The sequence below is a fragment of the Hyaena hyaena genome, unplaced genomic scaffold, assembly GCF_003009895.1.
Source record: "Hyaena hyaena isolate Hyena2069 unplaced genomic scaffold, ASM300989v1 scaffold_221, whole genome shotgun sequence".
NCBI classification, from domain to species: domain Eukaryota; kingdom Metazoa; phylum Chordata; class Mammalia; order Carnivora; family Hyaenidae; genus Hyaena; species Hyaena hyaena.
Window position 1 is genome coordinate 297346 of NW_024080853.1, and position 21068 is coordinate 318413.

Genomic DNA, 21068 nt, shown 5'->3' on the forward strand with positions numbered 1-21068 from the left:
GATTTCTGGTTTAGAAGCAATGGGCACAGAATCAAACGGTTTCTATTCACTGAATTTGATCAAATGCCTTAGAATAGCTTGCAGGGGAGGGGTGGGGGAGTCTAGCCTCCTTCAAGCTTATCTAAGTAAATCTATGAATTAAAAGCAATGTAGTTAATACGTAGCTACAGCTCCAACTCCCCAGGACCCCTCCCAATCAGAGAGCTACACCTAAACCCTTCTCCCATAGAGCTGCCAATGACCAAAGCAGCCTTTAATCCAGGCCAAAGCAGCCCTTTAATCTAGAGTATGGAATTGGTGGTTTGCAGGCTGAATGTTGCCTGCTTTCAAAACGATTCTTTAAAAAAAAAAAAAAAATGTTGCCAATATTTGCAACTTGGGAGGATTCACTTTTTTTAAAAATCTGGATTTCAGCTTCTTTTGGAAAATTGAACACCTCACCACAGCAGAGTGGCAGAAGGTGGGGGACACCTTCCTGCATGGCAAAAATCTTTTTAGTTTGGAGTGCGGAGGAGGTTCACTCCTCAGGCAAGGCATGAGCTTCTCTAATTCATCATCCCCTCACTGATGTTCATGAGCTGTCTGGGCCCTGCTTTATTCTCAAACTGGTTGATTATGCTGCTTAGAACAAGCTTTGGGGAGTAGGTGTTGGGGCATTCTTGGTTAAACAAGCAGCCAGATAGATCACAGCACTTCCAGTCAGCCTGCGTAGGCTGCTTCACTCTTTACCTGCACCACTACGTGCTGCTAGCTTCCAATGTTTATGCTTTGCATGAGAAGTATATCACTGAGAGGTTGCAGCACCTCTCTGGGTGGGAAGGGTTACTGTCAGCGTGTACATCTTCTTCAGTCTTCAACATTTGGGGTACTAAACCTCTTGGGTGGTTGCTTATCTTCGGTATAACTCCCTTGGAGGGAGGGTGGACAGTATCCATATTCAGAAAAGCACATATGCGTTCCAATATGATGAATAATGATGGAGGTCTCCTTTATTTTCCAAAGACACTTCTAACAGTTTAGTCTCTACTAAGCAACCGAACCAGTGTAGCGAGTTTAGAAATGAGGTGCCCAGGCCCGATCTCAGTTGGAGACCTTGGAAGCAGCGGAGAGCACGGAAGGACCCACTACGGGCCTGGCCCACGTAGGTGCAGCCCTACAGACTCAGCCCAAAGGTCGGGGCCGTTGAGTTCTTTGCCTTCAGCTGCGGACCCGAGTACCCCCGCATGGCCGACAGCGCCACATTGCGCCTACGCATAAACCCTCTGGCAGAGGAAAAAAAAGTAACCTGTTAACTATGCCTGTGTAGGACCGAGGCTGCCTCACGAGTGTGCGCAGGCGCTCCCCGCCTGCAGCCATTGGCCGGTGCTCAGGCGCCCATCCCAATCGCTCTTCATATCCTGTAAACAGAGAGGCCAGCTGGAGACGCCAACTTCTGCTTCCGGGTCACACCTTGACAGCCGCTTCACCACCCAGCTCTGCCCCGAGGTTCGGTGAGTGCGTCCCTTGCTGCGGGACTGCTTGCAGCCAGGTCCCCTAACCCGTGGCTCCACACCGAGTAACTCCTCCATTCCCCGCTCGGTTTCGTTAGCCCTCGCGGCAGAGACATGGTTCCCGGCCTTGGGGAAATCAGGACGGGGGTTGGTTAATCTCCAGGGCTCCACGGGTGTAGATTGCGCGACCCTCCTCGCTCAGGGAGACCTGCCGGGGTTGCTGCGACCTTTTCGGATCCCATGCGCAAAGTGACACCACACGGCCTCGCATTTAGTGTCCTTGCCCTTCAGTCCTTTGCCTCGGCAAGACGTAGCGGCCGCGAGCCCTCCTCCCAGCAGGTGTGGTGGGGTTGGGAGCGCCTCTGGCTGGACTGAGGGTGTCTCTTGGCTTGGGCGGAAGCTGAGGCGTCACTAGCACCAAAGCTGTTGAATGTCGCCTCTCTTTCACTGTGCTCCTAGAATGGCAGTAGAATATCCCCTTGGTGTTTTCTTTGGATCCGAAGTGAAAGAAAATGTGGTGAGAGGGCTCTTAGTTCGAGCAGAGGAAAGGGGCCACTTGGGGTCAAACCGCGCATGGGCTGCTGTCCGGAGATAGGTCAAGTTTACATTTCCTTGACCCTTCCCTACAGTGCATGTTGTCAATGTGCCCCGAAGTTTCACTCTTTACCGGGAGCTTCGATGCAGCAGCAGGAGACCACTGGTCATATCCTGACTTAGGAGTTCTTAGCTTAGAGTGCCAGGAGCGTCTCGAAAATGACTGCAGGATTTAGTTTTCTTCAGATCATCATGTCCCAGAAATGGTTAACAGAACCAGTCCAGTCTAAGCCTTCCACTTTAGATGCTCAGTCTTCTGCCCCCATTCTTGGAATCTCTGGTTCAAATGCACCTCTGCTTTTTTTCTTTTTCCTTGCAACAAGGAAGTGTAAGACACACACCCTTGTCTGAATTTAGTGGCTGTCAGATTAAAATTAATGCCAAGTCTAAATTATCTAGAATATTTCAGAGAGACATATAAACAGGTGTACATGTAAGCTTATTCATTCAAAATAACACAGGGGAGAAGAATACCCAATATGAATTATTGATAACTATGAATTGAATATTTTTCAATTCATTCTTGCATTCTATTAATTAATACTGTATATAGTTTAAACAGATAAATGGCTACTGATTAGCAAAATAGAAACTATTCAAATTTATAATATATTGCATAATGTGTAAGGGGATACTCTATTACAAAAAACAAAAATTACACAGTGTGAAATGACCGAAATCATTTCAGGTTTTTTCCTTAATCTAAGTCATATACATAACATTTTTGATTATGCAAGTCTTGAATTTTTAAGGATCTAAAATAATAATCTTTACATTAGTTCAATGAATATTTATTGAGAATCTGCCATGCGCCAGGAGCTATTGAAGATAACACTATTTCCCCCCAAAGAGCTTATAGTTTAAGAGGAACACATTCCTAAGCAGTCACACCTCAAGAGCTGATGCTGCATACTATATTTTCTCTACAGTTTTTGATGTGTGCTTTTTCATGGAAATGCTCCACCTTGTTTGCTGTAATTTTAAATGTTTCCCAGCTAGTATATGGCTCTTATTTATACAGCCAAAACTTCTATCAGTTAAATTTAAGTATATTGTGTTATGTTCTTTTCCATGCTAGAACCCTCTGTCATAAATCTATTCCTCAGTTGTCATGAATGGCCAGTTATTAGAAATTTTAATTCATTTTGAACTCTTATATCTGCTTGTTTTCCTACACAGCTACAAGCATATGTTGTTGGTGTGAACTTTGAATTTTTTTCTAATTTTATATACATGACTAATTATACTTTTTAGTTTTTTATTTTAGAGTATCACTTCAAATATTTCCCATCTTTTTCTTTGCTGAAGACATTTTAAACCTTCACAGATGCCTTGCCACTGTTAACATAGATGTATTGGTCCCATAGCCTTTTCCCTCTCTTCTCACAAGTATCGATCACTTCATATACTTTAGTCAATCAGCCAGTATTTATTAAATACCTATTTTTTGTGAGCCTCTGTGACTGGCCTTACATGGACAAAAAAAAAAAGACAGGGACCTCACATTCTAATTGATTACAATTTCGAGGAGAAACAATATGAACATAAGTATACTGCAGGGCCAGATGTAACAAGTAAGCTAAAGGTGATGCTGATCGTAAAGATCACAAAATCCAGAGGAGGAAAAAAATGTTTTTGTGGCAACTCCAGCCTTTAAAAAAAAATCCCCTTCCTTGCCTGGTCCTGTTTGTAAGCTACACAGAGCTCTGTAAGGGTCTTGGGGCCTCTTGGAGAAATCTCGTTCCAGACTAGTTCAGAGAGTAGAATTGAGGTGCTAAGAGTGAGAGCATTTTTGTCCAGCCTTACCTAAGCAGCTCCCTAAGCAGCTATTGTAATCTAGTTCTTTGTGATTAAGAAAAAATATTAATTAATCATTGATCTCTTTGAAATCTACTTTTACTCTGAGGAGGGCCTCAGAGAACTCCTAAGCCCAGGGACAGGTATGCTCAGTGATATTGTGTATGCCTAAAACTTCTTTGTTTCAGGCAGTTTGGAGCATGTGAACATACTCTGAGCCTTGATGAGTTCCAGTATGTGGTATATTATGCAGAGCATTCAGAGCAAATACTCTCTCTCAGAGCGCTTAATCCGAACAATCGCTGCCATTCGTTCCTTCCCACATGATAATGTAGAGGACCTCATCAGAGGGGTGAGTGTGCTGTATTTATGGAGAGGACTTTGGGAGGTGAAGCGGGAAAGTTCCTGGGGAATCGTACTAGGTTACGAATTTGCAGCATTGACTCAGCACAAGATCACAAGGAGTTTTTACAGTCCTCTTATATAATTAACTTGACAATGAAAATACATTTTCCTTGTGTTTTGCTTCTCTTTCCTTCTCCCTTTCACTTTGTTTATCGGATATTTTTCTTCAGGAAATATGTTCTAGATAAGCCTAGTCTCACGTTCTTTGTAAATCTCTGTCTGGATATGGTGCATATGGGATCCAGCAAGCTCCAAGTCTCCTATACATGTTCTACTAAGGGAGGAAGGAAATGAGCAAAGAAGAAGTAGTTTTAAAATCCTTGTGGTTTATAATAATCACATGGAGAGATATCACTTGCCATCTATCTTAACAACAGCTACCACTTCTAATTCTGTAAGGAATGTCAACCCTTAAATTCATGGTAATTTTTGACTTAAGACTTCTTAACATCTTTAATCACTGCTATTCAGCGATTGTTGTATGACTAGTATCCTAGACAGTCTTTGAGATCTTTTCCTGAGTATTATTCCTGTTGAAGAAGTTACAGGGTAATTTTTTGATGACTAGAAAAAGCTGGTTACTTTTGTACATTCTTTTCAACAACAGTGGAATCCTTATTTACAGCCTGGAGCTATATTGCTGCTTCGGAGTGATGTGGTGCAGCTCTGCGAAGAAATAGTCATACAAATGTTAACTTGTTCTCAGCAAAAGTGGTACCAGAGGATTCAGCAGTAGGAAGTTTGTCACATTCTAATTCTAGCTCTGCTGCTGAGTCATTCAGCGACTTTGGTCTGACTGTAAGATCTCCATCTCCTTTCATCACATTTGAAAGAGCCATACCCACAGGGGGTAGGTGGCAGAGAATGCCCATACTAAGAGGCTACTTTGAAGATGTCCATAAACAAAAAGGTAACTGTTAAGATGACCTTACTGTTCGTGATGGTCATCTGTGGAATGGCAAAAAAGTGTGCCAGGTCTCCTGGTTTTGGTCTGACAGACTCACTTTCTATGGCCACCATAGAAAGTGGATGACTTTTCAGCTTTCCTGCCTGGTGATAAGTTTCCCACTGCTTTTACACATAAGGTCATGTCCTCCGTGATGCCTAGATGGCCATCTGGCAAGTTACCTTGTGGAAAAACTTAGTAACTTGATCTAAGGAATTGAATTTCTTCTTTCATCTTCAGTGTATTCTCTTGGTTTGGATATTAACATTAGATTATTTTAATATATATTAGAAAGTGGGACTAGTAGTATGTTTCCAGTACAGTCAGAGCTAGAGCCCTTGTCCACCCTGGACTCAGTTCTGAGTCTCCTCCTACTCAGTGAGCCAGAGCAGAGCACACTGACTGAAGTTTCCTTCTGCCCCTAGGGAGCAGATGTGAACTGTACCCATGGCACACTGAAGCCACTGCACTGCGCCTGCATGGTGGCAGATGCTGACTGTGTGGAGTTACTCCTGGAAAAAGGAGCTGAGGTAATGTTTTTAACACTGTCACATTAATGATCCACTTAACCTTGAGCTTCACGTTTTCTTACAATTTCTCTTTTCCCATCTCTTCCCACCTTCTAGCCCATGGTAACATTGGCATAGCCAATATTAAAGCAAACTGTACTGGTGAATATATACAGTGATCCAAAGGATTTCATTCCTTTGCCTTTCTTTCTTAAGTTGTCCCTGGATCCAGGAAGAGGGAGTTTTATCTCCCCTTTTTCTCCCAGCCTTCCTTCTTCCTTTCCACTCAGTCCTCTCCTGGCCTGTTGGCTGTCCAGGAGCTCTAAGTACAGAGGCCCCTGGAGTGATTAAATCTAAACCATTTGACACCTGCTACTGGACATGTACTTCTAATACCACTGTTTCTGGGAGATAAATGTCATTAGGAATCCATTCCTCAGGATTGGGCTACTCGTGCTATTTCTGGCCACTAATTATTTTCTGTTTATTGTATCCTGTTCCTGTCTTCTTTTTAATGTATCTTAAGATTAGAAACCTAGGTTAACTTATATTGGCATCAGCAAGAAGCAGGATGGTATAATGAATGCTTAAAAGAATAGGCTCCGGAGCCAGACTTCATGGATTTGAGTCACAGCTCTGTCACTTCCAGCTGTGTGACTTTAAACAAGTAACTTAATTTTTTTGCCTTGGTTTCCTCATCTGTAAAACAGGGTTGACAGTGATATCTTCTTCATAAGGTTGTAAAGTGTTTAGTATGCTGGCATGTAGTAATTGCCAAGTGCTTGTTAAGTAAATAAATAAATAAGCAGTTTTGACTGTAAGCAGTCTGGAAGTTGCACGTGCTGAGGCGCTAATTGGAATCAGACATGCCATGAAGCAGGTGTGCAGGCCCCAGACATATTGGTCAGTAAGTCTAGGGCCAGCCTGCAGCACCATCATCTCCACACAGCCTTGTTGTTCTCTACTTGTCATGATCTGTTACATAACTCTTGTGAGTGACCCTGAGATGAAAGCCAGCGATTTAATGTCATTGATGAAAAATTATCCCCACGGGGCGTAAAGTTTTTAGCTAAATGGAAAGTTGAACTCAGTTAAGTATTTCAGCTTGCTTTTATTGCATTTTATGGGGGAAGAGGCTATGCTAATTGTAAGTTTGGGTTTTGAAGTCTTTGCAGCCTTCAAAAATTATAAGTGATGTTGATTTTTAGCAAGCCAGCTGCTTTTCCATTATTGGAATATTTGTGCTCTTCACATGCTTTTATTGAGGTTCTCTTATGACTGCACAGCACAGTTTTGCAAGGGGCTGACTGGATTAATAAATTGAGCTTCTCAGTATGACTAAAGAACACAGCAAAGCTACGTGGGCAGAGTTTGGCCTCATTATTTTTCAGTCTGGTCGCCATTAGCTACAGGATAGAGTGTGTTGGGATAAGTAAAATAATTAAAAACCTTTACTTTGGCTAATATATTGAAGCTACTTTCCAATAATATCTTCCAGAGTAGTTACGAGGATTTAGACTTCATCTTCTCTTTCTTTACCCATTACCCCATGGTAGAGATCCTAGTGAACAGTAAACAAGAATGTAGCAGCAAAACCCTAAGTAACACAGACCAGCTGACCAATGCACATAATAGAGTGCTGGTTGTTTTGAGACAGCTCTCTTCCTATTGGCTCCAAAGCTCCTGCCATCTCTCCATCTTGAACACCAAGACTCCCTGGGAATTGCTTGTTGACTCTCATATTCAGAACATGACATAACACAGGTAGTGGATAAACACACGTAAGCTTCTTTTGCCCTCCCATCTTCCTCTCGGTAGTCTAGCTACTGTCATAGAGTTCCTCCGTCTTTACAGGTGAATGCCTTGGATGGTTACAACCGAACAGCCCTCCACTATGCAGCTGAGAAAGATGAGGCTTGTGTGGAGGTCCTCTTGGAGTATGGCGCAAACCCCAACGCACTGGATGGCAACCGAGATACCCCACTTCACTGGGCAGCCTTTAAGAACAATGCTGAGTGTGTGCGGGCCCTCCTGGAGAGTGGGGCCTCTGTCAATGCCCTGGATTATAACAACGATACCCCGCTTAGCTGGGCTGCCATGAAGGGAAATCTGGAGAGCGTCAGCATCCTTCTTGATTACGGTGCGGAAGTCAGAGTCATCAACCTCAAAGGCCAGACGCCCATCTCCCGCCTGGTGGCTCTACTAGTCAGGGGACTTGGAACAGAGAAAGAAGACTCTTGCTTTGAGCTTCTCCACAGAGCTGTTGGACACTTTGAATTAAGGAAGAATGGCACCATGCCACGGGAAGTGGCCAGAGACCAGCAGCTGTGTGAAAAACTGACTGTTCTGTGCTCAGCCCCAGGAACTCTGAAGACACTGTCTCGCTATGCTGTGCGCCGGAGTTTGGGACTCCAGTATCTGCCAGATGCAGTGAAGGGCCTTCCACTGCCAGCATCTCTGAAGGAATACCTGTTACTTGTGGAATAGGCCGGAGATGTTTGCACCATCAGGCAGGCAACTCTGGGTGGTGAGATTTTTCCCTGTGGTACTGTCTCTTTGTCTTGAAAAACAGGAAAAGCAGTTGTTCCTGTTGTGTGGTTTGTATTTAGAGGCAATATGTCACAACAGTAACCTCCACACCATCTCCCCTCCCCAAACCAAGCAAACAAACCAACAAACAAATCCCTCACTTTTGTTTTCTGTTTATTGCTTACTTGGCTTTTTATATTGCACCCTGCAAACAAAGAGATCTCCCCCTACTCTCCCCTTTAGGGAAAAAGTCAACAATGCAACTAAATTCTCTAGGAAGATGAAGAGTATTTAAAGAATGTGTGTTTAGTTTTCCTTTGGGAACATGATTAACATTTCAGAAGAATCCCTCTAGAAACATTTTAACTGGTCAGTGAAGAAGTCTAAGAAAACTCCAGCTAACAATGTGGCCCAAAGATGAAGACCGTACAAGCTCAAATGGTGTGCAGATTCACAGTTGGGCTGGATAATATTCCTAGAGTGCCACGTCACGGAGCATTCAGAAGGGACTGGCCCCCTCTCTTACCATCAAAGGAAATAGCAGTCTTTGCCTCTTTTCCATGGGTGTGCCTGAGGGTTCCAGTAGTTCAGCAGTGTTATGTCAGAACTAACATTTCCTTGCTGCTCTCCACATAGTAGAAGAAATAGCAGGTTCTGAGCAGTCCTAAGAACTAAAGTCCTACGAACTTTGCTAATGCAGTTCTTTCTCTTCGTGAAAGCCAGTTTGCTCCAATGGGCTTAGCAGGTGCTTCTGCACCTTAGACGGTGTTTACGCTAGCAAGGGAGGAGATGTGCTGGGCTGCCTTTTCCCATGGGTCGTCTTCATTTCCCTTTAGGGAGCTCACACTACTAAGTTTGGAGTTATTTTCCTTTCAGTTGTTTTGGAAACTGCTTTTTACTGGTCTATTCAAGACACTGGGGGAGGCCAGGGCGTGGGGGAAGAGCATTATAAGAGCTTCTTTTGAGATGACCCACGTACTCAAAAAAGAACTATTTTAGTGAACCATACTTAGTCAACAATACTCTTCCTTTTCATGTTCCTAAACTAGATCAAGCTGTTATTATCTTGGATGACCCAGATGCAAATTTGAAAACCTTTTTTTTTTAAACTGATTGGGAACTACAATAAAAATGACTGCAATCTGCTGACAGCTAATTTGAAAAAAATATGTCTGCTTTTGCCACTGGTGTTTTTTTGCTCACTTGAAAAAAAAAAGAAATAAACACTTCTAAAAGCAAGTTTGGCAATTTCTACTGTTCCTGTTTTTCTCCACGTTATTTAATCACCCGGAGCCCTGTTGTCCATAACTTTGAAATGGGCTGTCACCACCTACCTCCTAAGCTGTTTTGAGGATGCAGTGATAGCAGTGCTTACTATTTACTCTTATTTTTTCTTCCCCTTAACAAATTGCACAAAGAGCATCTGGCTGCCTGAATTCTGGACTCCTGACAAGCCTTCTCAGTTACTGTTCAGAGCGTTTTCAGGGTATAGAGGTAATACCTTAGACAGCCAGCAAAAGTGATATATTAGAGATCATCCTTCCTCCACTGCTGGTAAAACCTTGAAACTTCCTGCTTCACCAAGCAAGTGAGGAAACTGGGTTGGGAGGAGTATGTACGCTTGTGCTGAGAGCCAGGATCTGGTTATTGAAGGCTAATCTTAAACTTGGCATCAACAGGGCACCATCCTGTCAATTTGGGTAAAATCTGCAGTCTTACTCCTGAAGACCAACTGCATTACATGGTCACTTCACTAATGAGGAAGACGCTATTGTTACGGAATAGAAAACAAATTGAGCTGAATGAGAACTGACTGCTTTCTCAAGCAGTATTTCAGCCAACCCACCAAACCAGGTCCAGGACTGGGGGTCTCTTTCCCAGGGTTTCAAAATGTGCATGTCTCCCCACAAATGGAGTCTGCCTTTCACCTAGGAATGAATACAGGGGAAGAGTTGAGAAGGAAGAACCCTGAGTTGTCAGAAGAGAAGTAGAGATCATGGGATGGCTGGAAAAAAGCACCCCTGGGTAATGTGTATATATGATCAAGAGGTGAGACACAACTTCATGCTGAAGGGAGACTGGAGGGGCATCCTATGGCTACAGAGAATGCAGGAGGTACTAGTGTGAGATGGGGGTAAGGACCAGTGTACGATGTTCTAGAACCCTATGTGCAAAGCCAAGAGATGGAGAGAAGTACAGGGGTGATCATATGCATTTTCCCATGTGTCTCTGAGCAGTGTCTGGAGCTTTGGGTTGATAGTATGACATTCTACTTATGAAAGTGACAACAGGAGAACCAAAAGCACAGTGACCAGTTGGCATTTATTAGTGTCACTGCAGCCAGAGTAGTAGAGGAACCAAGACTTTGTTATCACAAAGAAATAAATAAAGCTTTTGAGGAAAATTGTAACCGAGTAGCTGAAATCTAGCAGTAGCACTAGAGGAGCCCAGTATTGTGTGACACATGAAGCTGGGGTAGAAATGATGATAAATCCTACCTAAATAACCTTCTACTCACTGCCCACTGCCCCAGCTCCCTGGCCAGAGCTGGTCATGGCTATAGGTGCAGATTAAAAGGAAACTTAATGAAAAATGGGCTAAAACACTTGAGAATACATGGACTTGGATCTACTGGGGTGAGCTGACCATGATCAGACAATCCATTACCCTCACTCCAGAGAGGGTTAGATAGAAGCTTCTCCAGATCGCTTCCGACTGATGTGCTCCAGGTGGGCATGCTCTGTGGTGTCCAAGTCAATCTCATACTTGGCTAGGATTTTGAGGATGGGCCTCAGCTTCAGCCACCACTGTTCCTTGGGGATGCGGTGACTACAGAGAAAGGAGACAGATGACGATTTAATTTTTCAGCACCCCAAATAAATTCTATCAAAAGCTTATAGAAGAAGTTGAGTAGAAGAGGATGGATTTTAGGACATGGGCTAAGATGTCTTAAGATGTCTGAAATGGGTACGACTACAAGCGTTACTCCTAAGATAAAAGGACTGAAGACAGCGAACAAGTTGGGAAGAGTAGTTGAAACTACCGGGGAAGTAGATGTACTCACTCAAAATCTGTCTGCTCCTTTAGCTCAGTCACTGGTTGAAAGACCAGAGCCCTCTTACGCATACCCAGAACACAGCCCGAGTCTGGTGTATTGGCGAAGATCCTCCCTGTAATAAAGGATGGTCAGTAAGCTCCTATAATGGAGAACCAGGCTCTATGAAGGGGCCTGCCCCTCTTACCCCACCTACCATTACGGTAACTCTCTTTGATTTTCCCGGACATCCAGTTCATAGCCTTGGCACCCATCTTAGTGGCAAAATTCCTGTCAAATGGAGTTGGGCTTCCACCCTGGAAAAAGAATCATAAAAATTACAGAAGGAAGGATTCTAATGAGTGGCAGAAATATCTGAATAAAAGGAAACGAACAGGCCCCAGACTTGGAGCTAGAAACCGGAATCCAGAGGTCGAACCATGAAGGAAACTCTTGAGACAGTGCTGAGAACAGGGTGAGCTGGCACAGCTTATTTGGCCATTTACGAGGTGTAAAGAGTAACTAATTAGATAAGGGGGGAGCTGGTCTGTGGTCTCATGGCTGCCAGATCCTGTTCATCCACTTCCAGGCTGATTGGCCAGTCACCTCCCTGCCCCTCTTGAGCCTAGCAAGCTTTTGTCAATCACCATCATCAATGACAGAAGTATTCCTTGCGAACCAATATAGATGTCCTTGATAACACCTCAGAATACTATAAAACATCATGTAGGTTTTCTCTGAACTAAGTGAAAATAGGGGGGGAAGTGGGGAATAGATCACCATACTCTATCCAATCGTACCCCATTCCTGCAGAGGCTAATAAGCTCATTCAAGCTGAGATACTGGGAATTCATATGTGGGTATACAAAGGTCAAAGGTCCATACTTAAGCAGCATCAGCTGGGGACACTTGGGATGGGGAGGCCCAAGACCACCAGTACCATCTGTGAGTGAGGTATGCCATAGGTAGGGATTGAATGTGGAGAGTAGAAGGGAATTCACTTCCCCCTGAAACCCCAGTTAGTGGAGACGGAGCACAACATCAGCAAGGTGGCTATCCTCCTTGCACAGGAAGGCAGCACGGTGTGCTGGGAAGAGCACTGGAATGCATTCTGGCTCTCACCCAAGCTTGATGAGCAGCCCTGGAAAAACTGTTTGTTCTGTCTGGGCCTCATTTTCTTCATCTGAATTAGTGGTTCTCAACTGGAGATGATTTTGCCCCCCAGGGGACATTTGGCAAAGTCTGAGACGTTTTGTTTTTGTTACAACTTAGAAGGAGGTTGTGCCGGCATCTAGTGGGTAGAGTCCAAGGATGTTGCTAAAGTATCCCACAATAACACAGAACAGCCACCCGCAACAAAGAATTATCCAGCCCAAAATGGTAAAGGTGCCAATGTTGAGAATTCCTGCCCTGGGATGGACCACATAACCTTAGTAAAAATTGCAGGCTCATGCTCTCTAGTGACACTGACAGCCTTCAGCAGTTTGGGGGCCACTTGGAGACCCAATGGCTATCGGGAGTTGTGGCCATCTGGTGAAGGGCATGACTGGGGTTTCTTCCTGACCTGCTGCATGTGGCCAAGCACATTCTTCCTGCTGTCAAAGATGCCCTTCCCCTCCTCAGAGTACAGGTTGAAGATGAAGTCGGTGGTATAGTTCTCATTGCACTTCTCGTTCCTGCCAAGTAGAAACCAAAAGCCTGTGACTTTGGTTGTCTCCCCATCCCTCCCAACCCTTTTCTGCTTCTGTAGGCTTTGTTCTTCCCTTTTCTGTCTCCTCCCATGGCTCCGGTTCTCTCCCTTTGTCCCCAAATTTCTCAGGGTGTCCAACCATGGATTCATTCTGTGGGCTAGAGCCAAAGTCTAACTGTTCTCTTCAATTAGGAACAAACTGTGGATGAGGTACCTTAACACCAAGCCCCTTTTCACAGTGGTTTTCATCTTTTGCACCAGATGTTCAACATTTGCCTGAAAATAAGAGAGTAAATCCTAAGCGTAGCCAGGAGTAGATAAGGCCAGGCAGGTGCATGGATCTCTTGTACCCACCGGGCCTCTCCAGAAGGGAAGAGGGACTGGGGGAGAACTGTTTACAGTCCCGTGCCTAGTCCCTGTGAGGAATTCAGTGCACACTGAAATGTAAACAAAGACTACAAATGAGCCAGGCAGAACCGGGAGAGGGTAAGTTAGGGACAGACATGGTAACTGCCAGTCTTCACCTTTCCATCTGCTCCCAGTGTCCCCTTCTAGGGGGTTCTGCTTCCCTTCCCTCAGAGGGCTGACTCTGCTCACCATGTCGGCCTTTAAATGGGCTGCTTGTGTATGCAGCAGTGCTTCACCTGGGAGGAACCAGTTCCTTCATCTGGGCTTTGAGCTGGGGGTGAAGGAGGAAGACTCCCACCCTCCATTCCTGGCAGGGGCTGCTTGGCTCTTGCATAAGGGAGTCCCCTCAGCCTGCTGCCCCTCCACTTTGTGGCTTTTCTTTCCTCCAGTGAACTGAGATCTTGGAAAATTAGGATCAGATGACCCATCTGAAAAAAAGGAATCAGCACCCCACCCCAACCCCAGAAGTGACAGGGACCAGAAAGAGAAGAGTCTGCTTTGGTAGCAAGGGAAACCCAGGGGGGTGGCATGATGCAGCAGAGACACCACCGACTTTGTCTGTTAAACCACCTTCTCACAAGTTTAGAGAAGTCTTTTAACCTCTTTAAACCTTTCTCATCTGTGACACAGAGATAATAGTTCCCTTGCACATGTGTTTTGAAGACAAAATGCAAAAACACATTGAGAAGGGCTTAGCAACACAGGGCCTTCAAAACGAATGCTCCAGCAACAGAAGGTGTGGTCATGTGTGTGAGGTTACACCGGAAATGCCCACTTGCTGCTCTGTCTAGTTTCCTTGCAGGGCCCCAAAGACCAAGCAGCGATCCTCATCTTGAGCTTTCGCAGCTCAGGATGCTGTGGGGACAGACTAGGGCAGGGGAGAGCTACATAACAGGTTCTGAGTGACCATCTACCTGCAGGTCCCGAATGGTGAAGGGCTCCTCAAAAATGTAGGCAGCATCGGCCCCCGCTGCCAGTCCCGCCATGGTGGCCAGGTAGCCACAGTAGCCACCCATAGTTTCAATAATAAACACCCGACGCTTGGTGCCTGCCGCTGATTGCTTGATGCGGTCACAGGTCTGCAGAGACAATGGGTCACAGTTAGAAAGCCAGGGTCTGGGATCCGATTCTTGTCACTTCTCTGACCCCTGCCATAAACCAGCGCCAGAGCGCCACCCTCCCCAGGTCAGCCAGGCCCCTACACCTCATCAAGTTCTTGCCTTTGAGGACAGAAGGCACATCTGCCAACCACACTGTGAAACTCATCTCCTGGGAAGGAAGCTATACTTACTCTTTCTGTTGGTCAGGGTTAGGAAAATGAAGCTATCTGACCTCAGGACAGAAAAACATTTGGTGTGCAGAGTACTGATGCATTGGAGGCAGACGGGTGAGAATGAACACCGTAGTGCAGTTACATAAAGTGCGTAAAGGCCTGGGCTCAAAGAAGCACCGTTCAAACACCGTCACTCGGTTAGGACAGAAACAGTAGCTCACTCTCCAGGAGCACATGCAGCCCAGGGATTACAGAGCTGGCCAGAGGCCTGGGAAGCGGCGGCGGGCTCTCACCGTGCAGATAGTGTTGAGTGCTGTGTCAGCCCCCACACTAAAGTCCGAGCCGGGGACGTTGTTGGAGACTGTCGCAGGGATGACCACAAACGGGATGCACAGCTCGTCAAACAGCTTCCTGCCCTCCATCAGTTCCAGGCCCCCTGTGTAAGCCTGAGAAGAGCGGCAGCAATAAGGAGAGAGGGAAAAGGCGGGGGGAGGGGAACAAATGGGCCGGCACTCACCTCAAAGCCCCCGATGATGACAAGGCCCTGAATGTTAAACTTAGTGATGTTGGCACTGATCTGCTCAAAGCTCTTCTTGGGTAGAGTCCTAGTCGATTGGGGTGAGGCAGGGGTGGGTGATGAGGTGATGGAATTTGGAGAATTAAGCAAAGTTGAGGGAGAAAAAAAGCTAGAATTAGAAGATGCTTTATGTCTAACTTCTTGACCTGTGTCCCCTTCCCTGCCCCACCTCTCATGGCTGTCTAAGGACACATCCTGGGGCTTTAAATTGCTAGAGCCACTAAGAGATGTCTAGATGGGCATGCCTGCCTACACTGACTGAGGCAACTGTCCTTGGGGACAGAAGATGCAGACTGCAGCAGTGCAGATGCTGAGCTAATGAACTGACACCCACGTTCCAAGGGACATCTTTAGGAGTGACTAGGAGGAGGTGCTCCCATAATGCCACTTACCTTTTAGTCCCAAGTTTGGAACCACCTTGGCCAGTCCAGCCCCCAACATAGCTCCAGCTGGCTTCCTCAATCTGCAGGAAAAGGTCACGTAGGTCTGCCTTGTGGACTGAATGCCACTTCCTGAATTCTCATCCCACCCCGACACCCCCCTGGCTGGAGAAGAAACACCACACACCGGCTTTTCCCCACCTCAGTGAACTTCCTCCGGTCTTATTGCTCAGTCACAAATATTAGGCACCTACTTATGCCAGGCACTGCACTGAGCTTTGGGACAGAGAATTAAATAAGAGATGTTGCCTGCAAAGGGTTTGTTTCAGTGACTCCTGCCTATTCATACTGCCCTGGAATTAAGCATCTACTTCTGCTCAAACCCTGAGAGGAAAGAAAGGTAGAGAAAGATAGGGGAGGGGCCAGGAGAAAGAAAAAGACGGACAGGTCACTCCTGCTACACTTACCCTCCCCATGACTACTCTTGGCCCCAGAGTATATGCTCCCCTTCCTTTTAGTCCCCGTACCTGACCCTTGGCCAGGCCCTCGAAGCCATCATGCACAACCAGCACCCGGTTGCCCTGGATGAGGCCAATCCTCACAGTGGAGCGGACGGCAGCATTCATGCCTGCGGCCGGTGCCCCCACGTTCATCACGGCCACTGTGTGTGTGCTACCCTAGGGAGAAGGAAGCGGACAGGGAGCAGGGCAAAGAGGGGGACAGGTCAGTAAGGGAAGCTGAACTCTTGAGTCCTAGGGTCAGGACATGGAGCTCAGGACAACACACCCCCCTCCCCAGGAATGCCGGCACAGCCTGTTCCCTCATCCTGTGGAAGCGAATTCTTTATCACAAATCAATAAGGAAAGCCACAGGCTCTGCCCACAGACAGCATTACATAACGAATGAGGCCTTCCAGAGCAGCATTTCCCGAAGTGTGGTTCTTGGACAGCCTGATCTAGGGAGCCTGTTAAACCTGCCTACTCCTGGCCCCAACCCCAGATCTAAATCCTCTCTGCGGGAAGGATCCAGCAATCTGCATGTTTAATAAGCAGCCCAGATGATTCTGATAGACACTGAGGAGCACTACTTCAGTGGAAGAAGTGGCTAAAGTACACTCAGATATGACTATTCCCAGGTTTGCCCAGGGGATTAACCCATAAACCTTTTTCCCAGTCCTTGCAAGCTACCTCGTCAGTCCTAAATTGGATGTGGGCCTTGGGGCAGAGACGTCCAGGGCACTAAGGATATGGGGTTGGTATCTGGGGAGGCTAAGAGAAAATTTCTTAGCAGGATCAGGGACTCAGCACTAGAGAGTACAGTGGGGCACAGAAGCTGGCGAGGCTACAGGTTGTATGGAGTGGAGGCAGCACTTCACAGAGGGAGACTGAGCGACAGAGTCAAAGGGAGAGAGAACTCACCGGTCCCTTAGTGACTGGGGGTCTGATGTGAGCCAGAAGCTTGTATACCTCCCAGTTGTTCATGAAGCTCCTGGGAAAAGTACAGGTGGGATGGGGGGTCTTCAGGCCACTCCCCATGGCCAGCAGCCAAGGGGATCTAAAGTTTTGCTTCCAGCGTGAAGTCCAACAGGGCAAACCTCAAAGGACATAGCAGGGATTGGGCAGGGGCCGAAAAAGGGCCAGTAACTGACCAAATCCTCCCTGAGGACTCTTCTCCGAGGCACTGTGCTCAGCATGAGATGCTGCCCCTTTGGCTAGAGAAACTGAAAACCTGGATGGAACCCACACACAAAACCACCAGATTATAGGAGGCCAGTCCCAGGAAGAGCAGCCCTGGGACAAACTGTGCTTCCTGGTCCCCTCTCAACCAACTCTCTCAGGAAGGAACGGTCACAGAGACAGTAAGAAGGGGAAGGGACAGAAGCTCTTATGTTGGGTCTGAAACTATGTCCATTTTCTGCTTCATTCCAATATCTGACTCCTGTAGCTAGTGAGCTTCTGGTCATTTCCTCACCGGCCTCTCAGCTTCATGGCTTCATCAAATTTCCTGTCGTTCATGGCCTTGGTCACATCTTTGGTCTGAGGGAGGAGCACAGCAAGAGTCACGACTACAGGGCAGCGTTCCACACAGCTGGATTTCTAGCCCATGGTAACACTCTGCCTGTCTCCACGCTTATGCCTGGATCCTGCCCACCATGCCTCCCACCTTTCCTGTGCTCCCCAAACGTTCACAGAAAGCAGCATCTTTGTTTTTCCTTAATTTTCAGAGCAATGAGCAGCAAAAGGAAGGAGCTGATTCAATGCTCTACTTATTAGAATATTTTTCAGAGTAGAGGAGTGCTCACAGATAAAATAGCATCTTACTCCATTCGGTACCCAGGGCCACAACCTCAAAGTAGCCTCTAAACTGAGTAAATGGAGTAGACCCTACAGATCCCAGAAGAAGAAAAGCTGATCCCTGCCATGTGTCTCCCAGCTACTGATTTCTGCTCTGTGGGCCAGTGCTTTAGCTTTGGGGATACACAGCAAGGCTGGAGCCTGTCTGCGCTGTAGGTTGCTGAGACTCCCGAGTCTAAGAGAGAAGCAGGCCAGGAAATGGGAAGTCAGCCCTGAGCATGCAGGCCAGCCCTGAGGATCAGCCAGACACCTTAGCTCCCAGACACACTGCTCTGTGGTATCATAGGAATGATTCCTTTGTAATAAGAGCCATTTCCTGAGCACCCAATATTTCCTAGATACTGCATAAGACTTTTTACAAAGATTCCCTCCACTCTTCTAGTAGCCCTCAAGGTGAGCATTAGGAACCTCATGTTGTTTCAGAGAAACATGTTCAAGGTAGAAATCATAGAAACATATGAGCTAGCCAGCCAGACCTTAATAATATTCCCTGCTTTTAATAATGTTTGGAGAGAGACTGTATTTCTTTTCCAACAAAGACATGGCAAAAGCATCTGAGTCTGGATATGGTGCAATATTGGGTCTCACTACTTGGTAGGATGTAGCCTCTCTCACGTTCCTTAGGAACACTTAACAGATGGGGACACTGAGGCTTAGAGAGGTGACAGCTCCTAAGCAAAGCCTACTGTGCCCTTTCCCTATTTGACTCTAACTACACCATGCTGCCCCTCCATCTCCAACAGGAGTTCCAGTGCCCTTCGAAGTTGGTCTCTTTTCCTTTAAGCTCCAGCTCAAAAGATAAGGGCTTGGGAATCTTAGGAAGGGGAGCTGAGGTCAGTACTTACCATCTGGACACACTCCATGAGGGGCAGGCGCACAGCCTGGTTACCAGAGAGGCTCACCACACAGGCTGGTGTGTCCGGGGTCCCCTCCAAAAGCGCCATCACTGCTTCCACACCCATCCTGCTGCCCTGCAGGAACCCAGGGAGCAAAGACAGTCTGGTTCAGGCCTCCCTGTCTGGTCAGGGCCTGGAGAGCCAGGGCACCGAGGCCCTTCCAAATCACAGGGTTGAGGTGCACATTTAAGAACTACAGCTAAGAGCTTATGGGGCTTTACCTCCCTACACAGATTTCATCTAAAGCTTGATTCTTCATCCTCTTGCCATTGGAACTCTATTTGGTTCCAGGGAAGCAGGTCTATTGTAGTAATCGAGGAGATCACTGAGGCTTAATATTCCCTTCTTATTGATAAAACAAGGAAGAGTATTGCCTCTCTCTTCTAATGAAAGTAGGATAAGAGGGTTCAACCTGAGTGTCTGAGGTTAGGTCTCAATAGTTTTACCAATGCTCAAAGCTGAGATACCTGATCTTCATATTATATGGAGAGCATATAATTTCCCATCATTTTTTGCAACAGAAGAGAACTCTTGAGTGTATGGAAATGGGTCAAGAGCCACTGCAGTCTGGAGGTGGCATGGCCAGTGGTGCAAGCCCCTGTCCTGGGAAGTGGGGTTCTGCAGGGGAAGGACGGCAAGAGGCACAGAACCCCATGACTTACCAGGATCCTGTCGAAGGCTGATGGTGTCCCACCCCGCTGCACATGCCCCAAGACAGTGACCCGGGTGTCATACCCCAGACGCTTTACCACTAGCTGAGGAGACCAAAAGAGGGACAGAGAGAGGGGTACAGAGTCAAAGAGAGAAAACAAGCAGAGGCTTAGATAAACCACGATGGATTAGCTTCTTATCTTATATCTTATCTTCCTGGGAAGCCAGGGGGCAGGAAAGCTGGGGAGAGATGTGCAGAAGGACTAAGGGGAGACTCAGAAGTCACTGGGGAAGGGGGTGGGGGGTGGTGTCCAAGGCCTCTTCTGGTTTCATTCATACTAACATTCTTGATGTCTTCTGAGGTGATGGGTTTCCCAGTCTTGTCGATGGCACCCTCAGCCACAATGATGATGTTGAGACGAGAACCACGGGTCCTTGTCTGGTCAAGAACAAAGAGGAAAGTGGTCAGCCGGGTGAAACTGATGGAGGGGAAGTGCATCATCCACAGAACAGGCGAGCGGTTTTTCAAGGGCAAAATAAAGTGCCAGTACCTCGGTGAGCCGGCGACAAAGATGCTCCTCCCAGTCGTCATCCGGTGGACACTCAGGAATAAAAACCCAGTCAGCCCCACAGGAGAGAGACGTGACAAGGGCCAGGTATCTGAGATGAGAGGCAGAAGCGTCACGCTAGGAGCCATACTCCATAAACTGCCTCACCCATACCCGGCAGGTCCGCCTGGCCCTATCACTGGTGAAATGTGTGAGGATCTGTGTTTTCGTGCTTGGGGGGAGAGTAAGAGTGCCACCGAGACACCTTCTCAATGAGGTTTTGTCCCTGAAGAGCACCTTCTACTCATGCTCACCTGACACGGTGGCTTCTAATCTCAGAGCGGCGTCTGACCTGTGCACGGGCACACAGGCACACCCTTGCACATGTGGTTATGGGGGTTGGGACAGGGAGAGGGGGCCACGCCGAGATGAGCACGGACATCTCTGGGTCTGCTGTCCCTGGGAGACCTCTTTGGACTCTCCGGGGAAGAGAAGGCTGCTGCTGGTTCCACAGAGCAGATGAATCAAGACGGGGATCTTACCCACAGTGCCGGCCCATCACTTCTAGCACAAACGTCCTCTGGTGGCTGCAAGACACAGACATAGGACCTTCACAGTCCAAGTGTCCTGATGGTCCCAAGCCGCCACCCACATCTAGTCCACATAACCTCCCTGGGAGATACATTTACATAAATGTCCCAGCAGGTTTCTGAAAAGACCAGGAAGACCCAGACCTAGGTCCAGGGTGGCTACAGGGTGACTAAAACAGAACAGTAAAAGGTGTCAGTACTGCGGCTCTGTTCCAAGGAGCGATGGGGTCCAGGAAGGGAAGGAAAAAATAGGAAAAGAAGTGAAGAAATGAGGACTCAACCAGCCTGGAATCCCGTAGGATGTCCCTGGCAAACTGCTGTTTTCCGCCTCCCATATTCTCCCACACTGCCTCCCCAGGCCGCCTGCTGAGCAGCGGCGGTGACGGCCTCAGCAATC

General features: G+C 46.9%; 2 protein-coding genes across 7 annotated transcripts in view; one reads left to right on the plus strand and one right to left on the minus strand.

Moving 5' to 3' along the window:
* Positions 1 to 1391: 1391 nt before the first annotated feature.
* ASB8 (ankyrin repeat and SOCS box containing 8) lies at positions 1392 to 9509 on the plus strand. 4 transcript variants are annotated; one of them, XM_039243120.1, is made up of 4 exons: positions 1392 to 1490; positions 4070 to 4233; positions 5658 to 5762; positions 7596 to 9509. In XM_039243120.1, the coding sequence occupies exons 2-4, from the start codon at positions 4105 to 4107 to the stop codon at positions 8226 to 8228; spliced, it is 867 nt and encodes a 288-aa protein (XP_039099051.1). In that variant the 5' UTR covers positions 1392 to 1490; positions 4070 to 4104; the 3' UTR covers positions 8229 to 9509. The 4 variants fall into 4 exon arrangements, with proteins under 4 accessions (XP_039099051.1, XP_039099052.1, XP_039099054.1 ...); XM_039243121.1 differs by having other exon boundaries at positions 4074 to 4233; XM_039243122.1 differs by lacking the exon at positions 1392 to 1490 and adding an exon at positions 1508 to 1829 and having other exon boundaries at positions 4074 to 4233.
* Positions 9510 to 10572: 1063 nt separating this feature from the next.
* Positions 10573 to 21068, minus strand: part of PFKM (phosphofructokinase, muscle) — a 43217-nt gene continuing 32721 nt past the window's right edge. For all 3 annotated transcript variants that reach the window (XM_039243116.1, XM_039243117.1, XM_039243115.1), the window contains 17 exons: positions 20624 to 20668; positions 20085 to 20193; positions 19877 to 19972; positions 19545 to 19637; positions 18832 to 18957; positions 17604 to 17668; positions 17051 to 17120; positions 16160 to 16309; positions 15645 to 15715; positions 15193 to 15280; positions 14969 to 15121; positions 14317 to 14481; positions 13209 to 13270; positions 12869 to 12980; positions 11522 to 11621; positions 11335 to 11440; positions 10573 to 11099 (listed from right to left, as the gene is read on the minus strand). In XM_039243116.1, the coding sequence (XP_039099047.1) occupies positions 10955 to 11099; positions 11335 to 11440; positions 11522 to 11621; positions 12869 to 12980; positions 13209 to 13270; positions 14317 to 14481; positions 14969 to 15121; positions 15193 to 15280; positions 15645 to 15715; positions 16160 to 16309; positions 17051 to 17120; positions 17604 to 17668; positions 18832 to 18957; positions 19545 to 19637; positions 19877 to 19972; positions 20085 to 20193; positions 20624 to 20668 (1756 nt within the window). In that variant the 3' untranslated portion in view covers positions 10573 to 10954. The remainder of the gene's footprint in view (positions 11100 to 11334; positions 11441 to 11521; positions 11622 to 12868; positions 12981 to 13208; positions 13271 to 14316; positions 14482 to 14968; positions 15122 to 15192; positions 15281 to 15644; positions 15716 to 16159; positions 16310 to 17050; positions 17121 to 17603; positions 17669 to 18831; positions 18958 to 19544; positions 19638 to 19876; positions 19973 to 20084; positions 20194 to 20623; positions 20669 to 21068) is intronic.